Genomic DNA, 18,637 nt, shown 5'->3' on the forward strand with positions numbered 1-18,637 from the left:
CTAAACACTGCTGGGAAAGAGGATGAAGAACCAAGACAAAACAAACGCAACGCTGATGAGACTGAACTTGGGGGGTGGGGGACAGGGGCTGCAGGACCGTATCTGATCTGTCTGTTACCACAGCAACAAGCATCTTCATATGCTGTCTGATTAAGTGAGTTGACGAGTGCTAGAACTGCCACATGAAGGCAAGAATATTCTCATCTGTGAAGCCCTGTGAGTGTTAACACTCAGCTTGGTTTGTGCGCAGGTATTCTTTTCTAGAAGTGCAGCAAATCTGTGACACTGCATGTACAAGAGGGGACGCAGTGCTCTGCACAACTTTTTCAAGTCAAGTTCTTACAAAAGAGCCACAGTGTAACCAATCAGAAACCACAAATACTGTCAGTTGAACCACAACATTAACATTAACAATCCCAGTACAGCTTTATGTTTTAACTCTTTCAAATGGCTGAAATCAAATCACTTTAGACAAGTAGAAAACAGAACATCTCCTGTTTCTCAAATGTGAGAACTTTTTTCTATTACATCTTTGTGACACAGAAGGATATGTATGGTTTCTGGACTGTTGCCTAGGTGAAACTAGTAGTCTAAAGAATCATATCAGCTCTGCAAATTCTGACTGATTTGTTAGACTATGAATTATAGCAGAACTGTATTTTAGTGATGCTCTATGGCTACTACAGGCAGCAGAGACACAGATATAGAAAGTGCTGTGCAATCAATTTTTTTTACCCTAAAATCTTCATTTGTAAAAATGTTTGTGGTGGGGCGTGGTCTGCCCGTAATCACGCCCGCTGGGTTAAAACACGGGGACTCAGGTGTGTGTGGTGTTGTTGTGGTGAGTAGGGCAATAAAGATGGCTCTGAATGATGATCTGTGGTCCCGCCGTGCCTTATTCTCACCACAATGTTCATTACATATTATTTGAGATGTAATGTCTATTGCACAGTACATTTGACATATGTATTTACTTGCTATGTGACCGAAAATCTGATTCAGCAATATTATCAAGTTGCTTACTCAATTGCTTATAATTAGCAAAACCCTGCAACCTTCTGCAGTGTTTATCTTTTGAAGTGTTCAGTGCCAGCCCTACGTTTCCCTGCTATTAGATTATTTTTCCCTCCACCATTAGGCTAAGCACTGCTAAATCCATCTTAAAAAGGGGAAGGACTAATCATTATGGAAACAGACATAAACAAAAATGAGAGTTTGCTAGCTTAATATTTTGCACAATGCATTTTGATAATAACTAGTATCGGAGCTCAGGGAATTCATGTGTTTTTTAAACCTGGGTATTTGAACACATATGCTCTAACGTTCCCCACACATTTTTCACATCCACCCCAGTGGCGTTCCATCAGGACAAGCAAGGCGGTGCTTGCCTAGTATAAAAAATTAAAAGAGACATCAGTTAAAATCAAAGTGAAAATGTGTTTCCATAATGATCTTAAACACCACAGTCATAAGGTTTCTCACCTGTTTGCAACTATTCTTTATATTATTGCCAAATTGTGGTCACAACTCTTAGCTAATGCCAATGCTCCCCATTTCTCACAAAAACATGACAAAATATCGGTGCTTGGGAAGAAGAGAAAACATATGGACACATTATATATTTAATGTCAAGGGAAATGAGACGCTTTATGAAACGTGTGCAGGAACTATCAGTAAAAACACGACAAGCTAAGACGTTATATTTTTATTCAGCTGAATCAACTTTAGTTTTGTCTGTGACAGGCTTGTGCAATTTAGTTGACTAGACTGAAACTAAAAGAATTTAGATGATTAAATTATTAAATTATGATTGCACCTAAATAACATGTTAGCAAAAACACTATTAAAACTACATCAAAATTTGTGTCAAAATTAACAATGCTGTGGAAACAGAGCTAGCATTAGAAAGAAAAGGAGCTTCTGTGAATTATCATTGTAACAAATAGGTTTTCTCTTACTGGTCATCTTGGCCAACATGTTTAATGTAGAATAGTTAAAGTGCAATGTCAGAACGTTTTCATTAATTCCATTAGCACGTGAGGAAAGAAAACCCTGATAATGGACAGATGGCTTCGGCTCCTACAATCTCTGCTTTAATAAAACAAGCAAGTTGATCTACTGCAGGCTCAGCCAGAACTTTCAAAATAGTTGAGAAGCTGAGAAATCAGTTGGTTGAATAAATTTACAAAGTTTAACCAGCTGTTTTGCTAATACACCACCTTCACCCTGTCTTTCAGCTGTGATTTGATTTATTTTTAATATATCTAATTATATATTATCCATCCATCCATCCATCCATTCGCTTCCGCTTATCCTTTTCAGGGTCGCGGGGGGCGCTGGAGCCTATCCCAGCTGTCATAGGGCGAGAGGCGATATATTATATACCTCTTTTTTTTTTTTTTAATCAATGCATAGCCCTGCTTTTCTGAGTTTTTTAACATATAGATGAGGTAGGATGTTAAATATAGCAGCTGGGATTGGCTCTAGCCCCACCCGTAACCCTGATAAGGATAAGTGGAAGAGAATGCATGGATATGTTTAGATAGTTGTCGTTAAATAATTATAGATCAGTGCATAAATATGTATATATATTAACGTAACAAGGGACTGCATATGTATATATTAGGCTGTAACCAGAACAAAAATATATTATGAAGTAATTAGAAGTAGGAATTAATACGAGTACGCATCCTCCTAATGATTGGAGGAATGGCTTTTAATGATTTTCTTTTAACTGTAAAGCAGACATCTTTAATGACTAAAAAACAAGAATTGCTGCACAACATAACATTTATTTTGGATTTTTTTTAATCCACACATGATCAAAAGGACAAACACAGTCTAAAGTACAAACACACACCCTCACTAACATCAGGCTAAGTGTCACCTTGACCAGATGTTTTTGGTAGCCATCAAAAAGTTTCTTGCTGGATTTTAAACTCTGTGCCTCAGCATCCACAGACCTCATTTTGTGATTTTTATAATATCACAAAATATCTCTACCAAATGACTGTGGAATATTTAGTAGCAAGGACTGGACTTGTTGCACAGGTCACATCCTACCACAGTATCATGCTGGAGTTCACTGAGCTCCTGAGAGCGACCGATGCCTATTATTGGTATATTTTTGGGGACAATATGATCTTTTCTTCTATGAACTAATCAAATAGAATGACTGACTGTACCTTTAAAATAAAAGATTTAAAATTGATATCTTCAAAGTGGCCTGTTTACAGTACTACAATGCTTTATTAGGTTTACATCTAACCCTTGTGTTGCATTAAAGATGTAGCACATGCAGCCTATTCACAGAATCTACATTATTAGGCATTTCAGCATCTGTTATGCAAACACTCTTTTATGTGTTCAGTGCATCCACAGGCTAAGAAATAACAATCTAAAAGACTTATCGATTTGCATTCATTATTTTGCATCTTTGAGGGTTGATCTGTTCAGTTTGTTTCTATTTCTGCTCAGTTTTGTTTTTCCATTTCATCCATTTGTGTCTCATTGTACCTCTGTACTTTTGTCATAGTTGTTTTGACTGCATTGTGCCTTTTTCAGTCGTTTTTTATGTGAGTCTTAGTTCCAGTTTGCTTTGCCTGTCTTTGGTATTTTCTTTTACGTGTCTTTGTATTAAGTGTGCATCTCTTTAGAAATGTTTTCATATTTTTATGTTAAACCTGTTTGTTTTATTTCTGAGACATAAAGAAAAGCAGAATCATTTTTGTTACTTTGTCTGCCTTTGAGTTTGAGTTTGTGAATGTCAAGAGACAGTCATTTGTATCAATTTGTGTTAAGTGTGCATCTTTCTTCAGCTCAAGAACAATCAGAAATCTTGGATTTCCATCAACAAGTGTAGCGCAATTCCTTCAAAGACTGTCAAAAAGTCTATATAAGAAGGTAATAATATTTCACACATACACAACAAAGGTATGACTTTGTACTTGTACTGTCTATTCAGTTATTGTTTCACACTGGCTTTACACTGAACCGCCTGAATAATGCATGATGTCAGATGCTTCTTACCGTTGACAGTTAGATGCACCCAGCTGCCGTTGTGGAAGGTGTCATACTGCTGCTCCAACATCAGCACCTTACACTCATACCAGCCGTGGTCGTCTGAACGCACATCCTCTATCCGCAGGGAGGACTTGCCATGCAGACTGGCCCGGCCTGGCCAAGAGGCGAAGCGGGAAGAGGACACGGAGGCGAGAAGGATGGTTGGATTGAATTTCATAAGGAAAATGAAGGAAAGGAAAGAAGGTGAGAGGTGAATGAAGAGAAGAGAGAAGAGGAACACCGAATGAATGTTAAAGCAACATCAGCCTTTGAACGACTCAGATATAAATATGCAGGGATCACATAGTGCTGACACTGACGTTCTCTATACTTTAGTTTAGAGCCATTTCTAAACAAAGATACTAAAGCACTGTTAATCTGCAAAATAACATGGAAGCAGAGCAACAAGTGCGATAGCTGTGTCTATCACTTACAGGCACAGCTAAAATTGTTGCTCCCACTAAATTGCCAGTTTTCAGCCAGCTCCCAGATGTTGGGAGTCACCTCCTTCTACTGGATCTGCACTATGAACGTGCTCCTTTCATTTGATTGCAGAGTGTCACAAAGACATGCGCTTTCTTCACAAAAACTGACTTGTACGGTTTCCACATTTTTTGACAGCTGAAATATTTTCATTTGCTTACAAACTGTTAAGCAAGTTTTGAAAATGTAAAATAGATCAAATTTTAGTCTGTCTGACATTTTCACACACTCTCCAAAATCATCCCAAGCAGGTATTCACTCATTCAATCATTCATTCATTTGGCACATCAGCACTCTTCATATCCATCTTCTGGGTTTTAAGTTTGCTTAGTCTTTTGTTCATTTCTTGCAGATTATTGAGATACTAAAGTTTAGTTTGGAGAGTCTTTGGGTTTTGTTATGTTTCTAGTTCTTGTTTAATTTCGTTCCCTTCTGTGCCCGCTCTGTCTTAGTCTCTCCTTGCTGTGTCCTCCCCTTCATCCCCGGTGTGTTGTCTATAATGACGCTCTTTTTCTGTTCCCTTCTCGCTCCCTCTCTGCATCTGTCTCCCTCTCTGTCTTACTTGTCCCTAACTCTCCAGCTCACTCTCTGTTGTCTCAGCTTCCTGGCTCTCTCATTCTTTCAGCTTTGTCATGTCCGTCTGCCATGTGTCTGCTATTGTATTCCCACGTCAAGGCAAGGCAAGGCAAGGCAAGTTTATTTGTATAGCACAATTCAACAACAAGGTGATTCAAAGTGCTTTACAGAGACATTAGAAACAAGAACAAATAAAAAGCATGATTTAAAATTGAATAAAACAAGCAAATAAACTAACTAACTAGTTAACAAACAAACAAACAAACAAACAACAGTATATAAAATCAAAACAGATCAAATCAGAACAGTAGATAAAATCAGTAGTTAAATGTAAGTTTTGAAATTTAAGCTTAAAGTGTGGATTTGGTGCTTTATTCAAATGCAGCTGAGAACAGGTGAGTCTTCAACCTGGATTTAAATAAACTGAGTGTTTCAGCTGATCTGAGGCTTTCTGGGAGTTTGTTCCAGATATAAGGAGCATAAAAGCTGAATGCAGCTTCTCCGTGTCTGGTTCTGACTCTGGGAACTGATAAAAGACCGGATCCAGATGACCTGAGGGATCTGGATGGTTCAAATTCAAATTCAAATTCAAATTTTATTTGTCACGTACACAGTCATACACAGTACGATATGTAGTGAAATGCTTGGACAACTGCTCGTGACCTAAAGAAAACAAAAAAGGAAAAGGCTATGAATAAGATAGGAAATAAATATGAAAAATTAAAAAGGGTAAATTTAACTAGGAAGGAATAAAATATAAATTAAGGTTAAAAATGAAATAACTGTACAACACAAATTAGAATGAAGGGTAAATTTAACTGGGAAGAATAAGATAAAATATATAAATTAAAGTTGAAAATAAAATAACTGTACAACAAAATACACAATATAGAACTATATAAGAATGTATGAAGAAATCTAAATATAAATAAATATATACACAATAACAGCAGCTGTACAAGTATTAACCGGAAATGAAGAATATAGTGACCAGTGTTGTGCAAAACCAATGTCCAGAAAGTCCAGTGTGTGTGTAAGAACCATATGTGTGGGTCAGTACTGTGTGGTGGTGTGATTGAGAGACCGTATCGCCTGCGGGAAGAAGCTCCTCCTCAGTCTCTCCGTGTTGGTCTTCAGGGAGCGGAATCGCTTTCCTGACCTCAGCAGAGAGAACAGTCTGTTGTTGGGATGGCTGAGGTCCTTCACGATCTTCCTGGCCTTGGTCCAGCACCGCCTGCTGTAGATTGAGTGCAGGTCAGGGAGCTCGGAGCGGATGGTGCGCTCAGCTGACCGCACAACCCTCTGTAGAGCTCGTCTGTCCTGCATGGTGCTGTTCCCGAACCAGGTTAAGATGTTTCCCGCCAGGATGCTCTCTATGGTGCACGAGTAAAAGTTCCTGAGCACCTTGGAGGGCAGTTGGAAGTCTGAGGTGGTAGAGACGCTGTCGGGCCTTTTTCACCACAGTGTTGATGTGACAGGACCATGACAGGTCCTGCGTGATGTGAACTCCGAGGTATTTGAAGCTGTCCACTCTCTCCACTGGGCACTCGTTGATGACGGGGGTCTGGTAGTTCCTCTCCTGCTTAGTGCTGAAGTCCACTATCAGCTCCTTTGTCTTACTGACGTTTAGAAGGAGGTTGTTCCTCTGGCACCAGTTCTCCAGATTCCTAATCTCCTTCAGGTAGGCCGTCTCGTTGTTATCAGAGATCAGGCCCACCACGACGGTGTCGTCAGCAAACTTGATGATGGTGGTGGAGCTGGTAGTGGCCACACAGTCATATGTGTACAAAGAGTACAGCAGGGGGCTCAGAACACACCCCTGGGGGGCTCCAGTGCTGAGAGTGGTGTTGGCTGAGACATGTCCGCCCATCCTTACTGCCTGTGGTCTGCCAGTTAGGAAGTTGGAGATCCACTGACACATAGATGAGCTGAGTCCCAGATGCTCCAGCTTGGTGGTGAGTGTGGAGGGAATTATGGTGTTAAATGCAGAGCTGTAGTCTATGAAGAGCATTTTAACATAATTCCCCCTTCTAGTGTCCAAGTGAGTGAGTGATGTGTGGAGGAGATGAGAGATGGCATCGTCTGTGGAACGATTTGGACGGTAAGCGAACTGTAGTGGGTCCAGTGTGTCTGGTAGTGAAGAAATGATGAAGTCTCTGACCAGGCGTTCAAAGCACTTCATCACTACTGAGGTGAGGGCTACAGGGCGATAGTCATTGAGAGAAGCAGGGTGGGGTTTCTTCGGGACAGGAACAATGATGGACTCTTTGAAGCATGTGGGGATCACCGACTGAGATAAAGAGATGTTGAATATCTCAGTGAACACAGGAGCTAGCTGGTATGCGCAGTCTCTGAGGATACGACCTGGGATGCCGTCTGGTCCTGCTGCTTTCCTGGTGTTCACTCTCTTGAAGGCTCTCCTTACTTCATGCTCGGAGATGACGAGCACGTTTCCAGTGCTGGCAGTATCTTCCTGTCTGCAGCCGTTAGCGCCGCTAACACTAGCATTGTTGGAGACCTTAGCTGCAGCCTCGAAGCGAGCATAGAAAGTGTTCAGCTCGTCTGCCAGAGTCACGGCCGCGTTCGTCATACCGGTTGTTGGTGCTTTATAGTCCGTTATTGTCCTTAGTCCCCGCCACAGGCTCCTAGAGTCACTCTGTTGGAGTTGTGACTCTAGTTTCCTCCCGTAGCGCTGCTTCGCCTCTTTCACCGCCCTCCGCACGTTATATGACGCGGCTTTGTACGGGTCCATGTCCCCCGTCATGAGTCCCATGTTGTAGGCAGCGGTGCGGGATCTCAGAGCGTCGCGGATGGTTTTATCCACCCACGGCTTCTGGTTGGGAAACGTTGTGATAGTCTTTGTCTCCACGGTATCATCCGCTAGTTTCCCGATGAATCCCACAACCGCTTCCGTAAACACGTTGACGTCATCGTCGGAGCTGTTTCTGAACATGCCCCAGTCTGCGTCATCGAGTGCGTCCTGTAACGCGGCCACCGATTGATCCGTCCAGCGCGCGACCTTCCTCTGAACCGGAACTTCCTGTTTCAGCCTTTGTTTGTATTTTGGCATGAGGAAGATGGCGGCGTGATCAGATTTGCCAAACGGGGGGCGGGATTGTGCCTTGTAGCCGTCCTTGACCGTAGTGTAGCAGTGGTCCAGTGTCCTTTCACCCCTGGTGGGGCAGGTGATGTGTTGATAAAAGTTCGGCGCTGCGCGTTTGAGGTTGGCGCTATTAAAGTCCCCCGTCACAATAAGCGCAGCGTCCCGGTGTTGTGTCTGGTGCTGTGTGAGTGCCTCATGCAGCTCGCATAAGGCGGTGACCGTGTCCGCTTGTGGTGGAATATAAACGGCACTTACAATGACCGATGTAAATTCCCGAGGTAGATAAAAAGGACGACACATGATGGACAGTAGTTCCAGATTTGGTGTGCAGGAGCGTGTGAGAGGAACAACGTTCGCACTGTTGCACCAGTTGTTGTTCACCATTAAACACACGCCGCCTCCCCTTGACTTCCCCGAGTCCCGTGTCCTGTCCATGCGGTGAACCGAGAAGAACTCGGCCGGCTGGATGGCGTGGTCCGGCACCGCTGGGTTCAGCCATGTCTCGGTGAAGCAGAGGAGATTGCAGTCCCGAATGTCTCTCTGGAACTTTATCCTGGCCCTGAGGTTCATACTGGGTCAGGAGGTCATTGATGTATTTTGGTCCTAAACCATTCAGAGCTTTATAGGCCAGCATCAGAACTTTAAAGTCTATCCTCTGACGGACAGGCAGCCAGTGTAAGGACCTCAGAGCTGGACTGATGTGGTCCACTTTTTTGGTCTTAGTGAGGACTCGAGCAGCAGAGTTCTGAATGAGCTGTAGTTGTCTGACTGATTTTTTAGGTAGACCTGTAAAGATGCTGTTACAGTAATCAAGCCTACTAAAGATGAATGCATGGACTAGTTTTTCCAGGTCCTGTTGAGACATCAGATCTTTTATCCTTGATATATTCTTGAGGTGATAGTAAGCTGACTTTGTTATTGTCTTAATGTGTTTTTCTAAGTTTAGGTCTGCATCCATCACTACACCCAAATTTCTCGCCTGGTTTGTGGTTTTTAGATGTATAGATTGAAGTTCTCTGGTGACCTGTAATCGTTTTTCTTTGGCGCCAAAGACTATTACCTCAGTTTTGTTTTTGTTTAGCTGGAGAAAATTGTGGCACAACCAGTCATTGATTTCCTCAATGCATTTACCAAGAGCCTGTACAGGGCCTCGGTCTCCTGGTGACATTGTGATATATATTTGTGTGTCATCTGCATAGCTGTGATAGTTTATTTTGTTGTTGTTTATAATCTGTGCCAGTGGGAGCATGTAGATGTTAAACAGAAGGGGTCCCAAGATGGAACCTTGGGGAACTCCACATGTGATACTTGTCTGCTCAGATGTGAAGTTACCTATTGATACAAAGTATTTCCTGTTTTCTACGTATGTTTTGAACCAGTTTAGTACAGTTCCTGAAAGACCTGTCCAGTTCTCCAGTCGTTTGAGTAATATGTTGTGGTCAACTGTATCAAATGCTGCACTGAGATCCAGTAAAACTAGGACTGACATTTTTCCACTGTCTGTATTCAGACATATGTCATTAAACACTTTGGTCAGAGCGGTTTCAGTGCTGTGGTTCTGTCTAAAACCTGACTGGAAGGCATCGTAGCAATTATTCTGTTTTAAGAAGTAACTGAGCTGTTGAGAAACTGCTTTTTCAATGATCTTACTTAAAAACGGGAGATTTGAGATCGGCCTGTAGTTGTTCATTTGTGTCTTGTCAAGATTGTCCTTTTTCAGTATAGGTTTGATTACAGCAGTTTTTAGTGATTCTGGAAACACACCTGATAATAAAGAAAAGTTGACGATCTGTAACAGGTCTGACTCTAAAGTCTTTGAGACCTTTTTGAAAAAACTTGTTGGCAGGACATCTAAACAGCAGGAGGAGGAGTTCAGTTGACCTAAGATGTCCTCCAGGACTTTGCTGTTAATAGGTTGAAACTGTTTCATGGTGTTTAAACAGTTTTTTGGTGGACACAGTACATATCCTGGATCTGCTGTTGATGTACCAATTGCTTGTCTAATTTTTTGGATTTTTTCAGTGAAGAATTTGGCAAAGTCATTGCAGGCCATGGTCGAATGAAGTTCAGCTGCCACTGACACAGGGGGGTTTGTTAGCCTGTCAACTGTAGAAAATAAGACCCGAGCATTATGGCTGTTTTTAGTGATGATGTCAGAGAAGTAGGACCTCCTTGCACTCCTCAGTTGTAAATTATAATTGTGAAGTTTCTCTTTATAAATGTCATAATGAACCTGGAGGTTTGTTTTTCTCCATCTGCGCTCAGCTTTCCTACACTCTCTTTTTTCATTTTTCACCAGTGTGGAGTTTCTCCATGGAGACTTTTTCCTTCCAGAGATAACCTTCACCTTAATGGGAGCAATAGTGTCCATTACATTTAACATGTTAGCATTGAAGCTATTGACGAGCTCATTGACTGACCCTCTGGACAGGTCAGGTGTTAATGGGAAGACCTGGTTAAAAATTGCACTACTGTGTTCAGTTATACACCGTTTTGTGATCACTGTTGTTGATATATTTGTGTGGGCTGAGATTTTACTTTCAAAGAAAACACAGTAATGATCAGACAGGCCCACATCAGACACAGTAACCTTTGAAATGCTCAGGCCTTTGGAGATCAGTAGGTCAAGAGTGTGTCCTCTATTATGTGTGGCCTCTGTTACATGCTGAGTCAGCCCAAAGTTGCCCAGAGTGTTACTCAGGTCTATAGTCCCTTTGTCCTGAGGGTTGTCCACATGAATGTTAAAATCCCCAGCAATAATTACACAGTCAAAATCAACACAGATCACAGACAGCAGTTCACTGAGGTCATTAAAAAAGTCTGTGCAGTATTTGGGAGGCCTGTAAACATTAAGAAACACAACTTTGGATGGGGCCTTCAGCTGTAAAGCCACATATTCAAAAGACTGAAAACTTCCAGGAGATAGCTGCTTACATTGAAATGATTCATTAAATAAGACAGCAACCCCTCCTCCTCTCCTGCTCGCCCTGACCTCACTGATAAAACTGTAGTTAGGAGGGGTCGTCTCGATGAGAACAGCTCCACTGTTACTGTGGTCCAACCAGGTTTCAGTCAAAAACATAAAATCAAGGCTGTGCTCAGTGATTAAATCATTAATTAAAAATGTTTTCCCAGCTAGAGATCTAATGTTTAATAAAGCCAACTTAAGTGTTTTAGAGGTATTACTTGTCCCCTCGTGTTTGGGAGCAGTCTGTGGCACACAAGGTATGTTTACTATGTTTAAAGATCTTTTAGAGTGCAGCTCTCTGTGTTTTGACCAGGCCACATGTCTCCTGTCACCTAAAAGTACAGAAATTTTAAAACCTTCTAGTAAACAGGGTCCCAGCTTCTCCTGGGAAAAGTCACCACTGCCATAATCCTCACAGCCCGGACCCTTCACACATCACACATCAGACTGCGGAGACAGGGCATGAAGAGGAACTAAGGGGGGCGAGGCTGGGCAATGTGACTTCGATTGCTCTGTTGAGGGTGGGGCTCGATGGCGAACCTTTGGCCACTCTGGTGGGGGGTTTATGGGGGACAAAAAGGGATTGGGACGGGGGGTAGATCTGAGCCCAGCATTGACCCGCTCCATCATCTCCTCAGTGAATTTCAGGTGTGGGGAGGAGGGAGAAAGGGAGGGGGAGGAGGGTGATGGCCTGTCAGGGGTTTGGGGGACTGGGGAAGGTCGTGGTCCCTTGTCCTGGTCGTTGGTGTTGTTGAGAGAGTTGGAGGCAAATAGGGACCCCTCTTCTTGCCTTAGATGTCTCTCCTTTCTGAGGCTCTTCCTCAGATGCCATGGATGTCTCTCCTTTCTGAGGCTCTTCCCGGGTGGGGGCAAATGGAGCTCCTCCTCAAGGTTTCTGCTGGGCTTTGTCTGTTCTTGGAGTACTGTTTGTTCCTCTTTATGAGATAACTCCTCGTTTATCTCAGCCTTGGCACCAAGCACGGATGGATGACGTATGGAATAAAACAAGTTGGAGGTGAACAGTTTCACCCCTGACTTGTTAAAATTAAATCCATTTGCTTTGAACAGATGCCTGCGTTCCCAAAAAATATTAAAGTTGTCGATAAAGTGCACTGAGTGGTCAGCACATGCTGATATAAGCCATTTATTCAGTGTAAACAACCTGCTGAATCTCTCGTCTCCTCCTCTGACCGGCGGTACAGGTCCACTGATGAATACAGCTGCATTCAGAGAGTTTACAGTATTTAATAATCCAGTAAAGTCCCGTTTCAGAACCTCCGACTGTTGTTTGGACACATCGTTTGACCCTGTATGCAGAACAATGTTTGTCACAGTTGGATATTCATCTGCAATTTGAAGAATTCTCTCCTTCAGGTTGTTGACCATATCGTTAGGAAAGCAGAGGACTTTAGTGTTCTTACCGCACATCCTTTGTACATCCTTTACGGCAGAGTCACCCACAATCAGAGTTTCAGGCCTAGCCTTTAGCTTTCCCTGTGGCCTTTCACTTTTCAACAGATTTTCAGACCTTATTTCGCTGCTTTTAGATGGATGGTTGTCCGATATAGATCCAGGGTCCTTTGATAGTGGAGCAAATCTGTTCTGCAGTTTCACATTCAGTTGTTTTGGAGGTTTGTTGTTAACCTTCCTATTCACGGTTGTCCAGTCCTGTTTCCTCCCGTATACAGGGGTAGAAGAGCTTCTCTGTCTCGTAGGAAGTGAAGGCCAGTCGGTTTCAGAGATTTCAGCTCGCTGTGCCCTGCCTGTGATACGTCCTCCCCCTTCCAGGAGACATGATTTATGTCTTTGTTTTGCACCAAGACAGTCTAAGGGGGGATTATCACTTGAGGATTTATAATAATGCACAGAGTCTACTTTCTTGGTCATGTTATCTGTGCTCCTTAGCTGTGTACTAGCTTGCTCATCGCCATTGTTTTGAATCAAAGGCAAGGTTGTTTCATTTCCACACAGTCCATTTACCTCCACGTTTACTTCTAAGCGATGAATTTTTGTCTCCAGTACTGCAATCTTCTGCAGGAGGCTGTGGTAGTCATCTGTGGAGAGGGAAGGCATCTTGTTGCTAGTTAGCCTAGCGGTTAGCACCAGGCTATTGAGGCTGCTCGGTGCCCAGACGCTGTAATCAGGCTTCAGCTGTGTCTAGGCCACAGACACACGGAGCGCTGAGGATAAGGTAACCATAAAATGTTGCTGTTTCTGTTAAGAACACTCTAGTCCTAATGATCTACAAGTGTCCAGAAGTTATCGCAGGTAAGCTCACACGGAAAAAAGGGAAAAAATCAGCATAAAAATCAATAAAAATCAATATAAGAAGCAAAGCATTCAAGAGCAAAGAGATGAAGCGTCCACACTCACAAAGGGGAGGAGCAGAAATGTGAGCTGTGTGTCTGAGTCTGCGTCTCTTTTTACTTCCTGTTTTATTCTGATAGTCACATGTCCTGTGTGCATCATGTTCAGTTTTGCTTCCCCTGTCTCGTCAGTTAGATTATGTCCAGCTGTATCCCCCAAGTGTTTCCTCTTTGCCCTGATTCACTGTGTGTATTTATTGTCTGCATTTCCTTCTGTTCCTTGTCATGATCTCTCTCAATGCTGTGTGTTCTGCCAGCCTAGTGTCTTCTCAGTTTTAGTCTTGTTATCTGTAAACCCACCAATAAAGCTGCCTTCAAGTTTAATTCTGTCTCAGTCCTGCATTTTGGGTCCTATCCTGCCGGCCTCACAGCGCGTCATGACACCTTCACTACATCCATGAATCTTCTCTGTGGCCTTTCTCTGTTCCTCCTGCCTGGTCTCTCCATATTCAACATCCTTTGTCCAATATATCCACTACTTCTCTTCTGCACACCAGCTCCACCTTGCACTAACTTTGTTATCAGATCGCCCAGCTTGAGCTCTTCTTCTCATGTACTCATTTCTAATCCTGTCAACCCTGCTCAATCCCAATCTTAGCATCTTCAGCTCTGCTGCCTCCAGCTCCACCTTCGGTCTTTATGTTAGTACCATTGTCAGTGGTACAGATGAGCAGGTCTCAATTGTAACTCTTCCATTTCACTTGTGCTGCTATTTAATCTCATCTACTATATAGCTTTAAACTCAAATACCTCTACTCCTTGCATTACACCTCTTAGCTCTTGCAACTCTCTGCCTGTCATTTACATAAATGTTTCACTCAAATAAAATAAGTTACAGTAGCATTGTCCAATCCAAGCTCTCTTTGTCTATTTCACCCTTTTGAAAGACATTTCAAATAGCTCAATCTCTGATACAATTCCTCATGATCTCATTGCACTTCAGCCTTAGCACAGTGGTATGGTGTTTAGCCCTGTCACCTCACAATGAGAAGGTCCTGGGTTCAAACCTAGTCTGGGGTGTTTGTTTGTAGACTTTTGTTTATGTCCTCTTCTTGTCTGTGTGTGTTCTCTCTGGGTACTCTGGCGTTCTCCCACAGTCCAAAGACATGCATGGCGTTGCCCGTAAAATGGCTATCTCTCAGTGTTACCCCTGTTACAGACTGGCATCCTATCCAGCCTGCCTCTCGCCCTATCACAGCTGGCATAGGCTCCAGTCTGGATTCAGGAGAAGGGGAATTAATTTAAAACTCAGCTTTAATGCTGGTAACTTGCACGGGGAAAAAAAGTCCAGAACATTTGCAACATTTGTTTTTCTTTGAGGAATATCAAAGTTTGTGGCATGATGCTTTTTGTGCAATCTTTGGCACTCTGTCATGTGTAGAATTATTATTAACAGGTCATGGTGCTAAATATTTTGGTAATTTTTACAAATATGTACAAAATGTAGATTTGTCCTGCCAATTAAAGTGAGTTACAAACTTCTTAATAATTTCTGGTAATTAATAATGAATGCAGCAATTTGGGGATAAATCAAACTCAGTGTGAGCTGTCATTTTCAAAAGATCCTCATTAAAAAATTAATATTTAGATGTTTTTAAACTGCTGCCAAACCTTTTAAAGCAGAGCAGAAATTAGGTTAATTAAGCAAGATTAATGCAATTACAATTCTGTCTACTCTATGTCCCTATATAGTGCACGGTCTACTTTCATTTTAACTAAAGTAACCAAAGTGAATTATATAAGATGTACTATGCAACATTTTCTTCATTATGTGCAGTATTTACAGAGTCAGTGCAATTTAACAACCCCCATACAGTAAGGTATGACTAACATGACATACATATATAGTTTTTACACTTGTGGAACACAACAATAAAAGGTAAACTGTAACAAAAGAGAGGAAAGTTGAGTAAGGTGATTTATGCCATGGCAATGAGGCTTAATGGTGTCATGTAGAAAAACTATCTGGTTATTCTGTTGCAATTTATATCCTACATATAGTGTATATTTAAATGAGTTATACTCAGGCACATTCACCACAGTGCCAACCACTTCCCTGATTTTTCTTGTGTTTGTCAGATACAAAATCCTTAATTTTCACTACATGCGCAGAAATGTCAAATCAGACTCATGGTTAAAGTGTAAAGCATGCACAGGACATCCGGCTGACTACACTAGAAGACGAACACTTCTAGTGAAGACGATGAACACTTTGTTCATTCAAAAGAGAATAATGGTGCCATACAGAGGCCTTACTGTGGCTGAAGCATGTTTTTATCAGAGCCATCTTTATGCCAGGCTTTTACATTTGATGCATGGATGATGTCATCACCATGCAACCCTGCTCTGGCAGATTGTCTTCTGAAACAGTAACGAGGAACTCCATGCCTCCACAGGGCCATGGTTTGCAGTAGTACACCCAGCCCCTGCATATTTAAGCAGCAAACCATGTATAAAAGTACTTCTGATTATTTTAAGGCAGAATTGTCTAATTAGGTTTTGCTCTCTTATGGCCTGGGAAGCAGTGATGGAGTGAGAGAGGAAGTGGAATTTTCCTGTGAAATCTTTTAATTCCAGCCTGGTTGCCTCTCAGGCAAAAATAGTCTGAGGGAGAACCCAAAGTGGCAATCGGGTGTAACCTGTGAAGGTAAATCACATGTCAAAAACCACGAGGAACAATATTTCAGTAGTTAATGGAGAACACGGTTAGCAGGTAAATTCCAGGTTACTCTATTGGACATTGCTTTTAATGAATTTACATTTTTTAGGATTTTAATATGAAATAGAAAGATGGGTTATTTCTTTCTTCTTAACTTCCTAGCAAAGTTATATTGAAAACATAGTCCTTCCCTCACTCATCCTATGTATGTTAATCAATCTGCAATAAGCTTACAATATAAACTGGCACCAGGATTAACAGATTTTATCTATATAGATTTTAGAAGTTAGTAAGCTTTTCAAACACTTACAAATCCTTACAGATTATATATGTGTAGTGACTGATTTCAAAATAAAATATCAAATGCTTGAAAATGCCACAGCGGAAAAATTTCAAGAAGATAGCTGGGACATGCTTTCCAATTATAAAAGTTTGACTCATGAAGCTATATTAAAACAAACTTGATGTTAGCTAAGTTTCCAACACCAGTGACATACGAGTTAGTCAACTTTACCAGATTCATGAGTCGCAAATACCAATCATGGAAACGCCATGTAAATCAGCTCTGGTGTTGTTTTGTATGACGTTATTTTTGTGCCACTATTCTAAGCACATGTAAAAAAAAATTGCAGGTGCAAGTGTTGCATTTTGAGCAGAAATTTATTTAAAAAAAAATGTTAGACCACTTTTGCAAATATGTGATGTCTTGATAAATCAAGCAGATATTTGAAGTTTACACAGCACCATTCTCGCATGAAAATATCTTAAAAGTTTATTTTGTGACCCAGAAAGAGTAATATTTCAAACTCTGCCACTCTGTGTTCCTCCGCCACTGCCTCGTTTGAGCTTTGGACGAAATGGATTCTGAGATATTGCATTTCATCATTTCGAGATGATTGGAGACCAAATCATCCAATCAGAGTTTTTTGCATCCAAGTCTGTGATTGGCTGGTTTTGTGGCACAAATATAATGGTGTACAGAAAGAGTTGAACGTGCACGGGCAGAAATGTTGAGAGCGCGAGCAACACATTGCGAGCGAGCGCAAATGCAAAAACTGAGCGAGAGGGGCTGCTATTGTGTGTGTGTGGATAATAGCAAACACTGAAATACATTTTTTGCACGCAGCTATGAGTTTTGTTCACTCAAATTTAGCTTTTCTTCGTTCAAAATAAATTTCTCCACAAAATGCAACACTTGCACCTGCAAATTTGTTTTACAGTAGTGGCACAAAAATAACGCCATAGTTTTGCTGCCAGTTGTACAGTTGCATGTGGATGAAATAGCAAAGAAGGAGGACAACCTCCAAAGTCCTCAACTTCACTTCTAATAAACAACTGGATTCAATTTGACATTGGCTGTTCCAAGAGGACAATGATCCCAGTAGCACAAAGAAACTGGTTTTGGAATAGTTAAGTAGGCCAACATTAAGTCTCTGGAATGGGCTTCCCAAAGCCCTGAACAGAACCCTACTGAAAATGTGTGAACTATGCTTAGAAGTCAAGTTCCTGCCAGAAAACTAACTAACTAACTAACTAACTAACTAACTAACTAATATCAAATCAGCCAAGAAGAGTCTAAAATCCAGATGGAATAATGCTAGAATCTTGTTGAGTACTACCAAAAACATATGGTCCAGGTGTAATCTGCTTAGCAACATTTAACCAAATATTAGTGGGCAGTAGAGCAGGACGATATGACCAAAAATATTTATCACGATATACATTTGAAAATTTGCGATAACGATATAACTGACGATATAATTGACACTAGACAAAATACTTTACAACTCCACAACTTTATTAGTGGAAAAAAAAAAACATCAATGTATTTTCACTTAAACAAGCAGCTGTTTTTCTGTGCATTAAAGTTATATAAAAGTGTAACAGTGCAAATGCAAATTCCTCGCTGATAGTTTAACCAAAAGGCATTTCCAGTGGAAATTGGCCGACATATCCTCAGCATAACCATGTATAATATCCACAAAACTTAAAAAGAGGTTATACACACACAATACGGTAACATTATGTTGAAGCACAGTACGTATCACTCCGCGAGGCTCCTGCCTACGATAGCCGTAACGCTCCGACAATCCATCAAGCGGTGCGGCTTCTTAGCTTAGCAAAGTCGTACTGAAACATTTGACAGATTTTTGAGCGCCGTGCACATAAAATCGTTTCGAGGTCACAAACAGAATTCATACATAAGGCACACGGGATTATAAGGGGCTCTGTCGACTTTCAGAAAAATCAAAGGATTGATTTTAAGTGTGCCATATTTTCCAAACAACACGGTAATAACGACGGCCCGCTAGCATGCTCTACCAAAAATAGTGCTTTGTTGTGTATTTGACGGACGAAAGCTAAACCAGTTCCACCACTGAAGCTGCAACATTTTTACAAACCAATTCTGGTTCATCCGT

At 41.5% G+C, this 18,637-nt stretch overlaps 1 protein-coding gene across 5 annotated transcripts in view; it reads right to left on the reverse strand.

Moving 5' to 3' along the window:
* The window catches only part of LOC309715786 (protein turtle homolog B-like), a 148,266-nt gene that overhangs the window by 93,297 nt on the left and 36,332 nt on the right, over positions 1-18,637 (reverse strand). For all 5 annotated transcript variants that reach the window (XM_082549185.1, XM_082549183.1, XM_082549184.1 and 2 more), the window contains exon 3: positions 4,030-4,176. In XM_082549185.1, the coding sequence (XP_082405311.1) occupies positions 4,030-4,176 (147 nt within the window). The remainder of the gene's footprint in view (positions 1-4,029; positions 4,177-18,637) is intronic.

Source organism: Aulonocara stuartgranti (assembly GCF_965226115.1).
Source record: "Aulonocara stuartgranti genome assembly, chromosome: 10".
NCBI lineage: Eukaryota > Metazoa > Chordata > Actinopteri > Cichliformes > Cichlidae > Aulonocara > Aulonocara stuartgranti.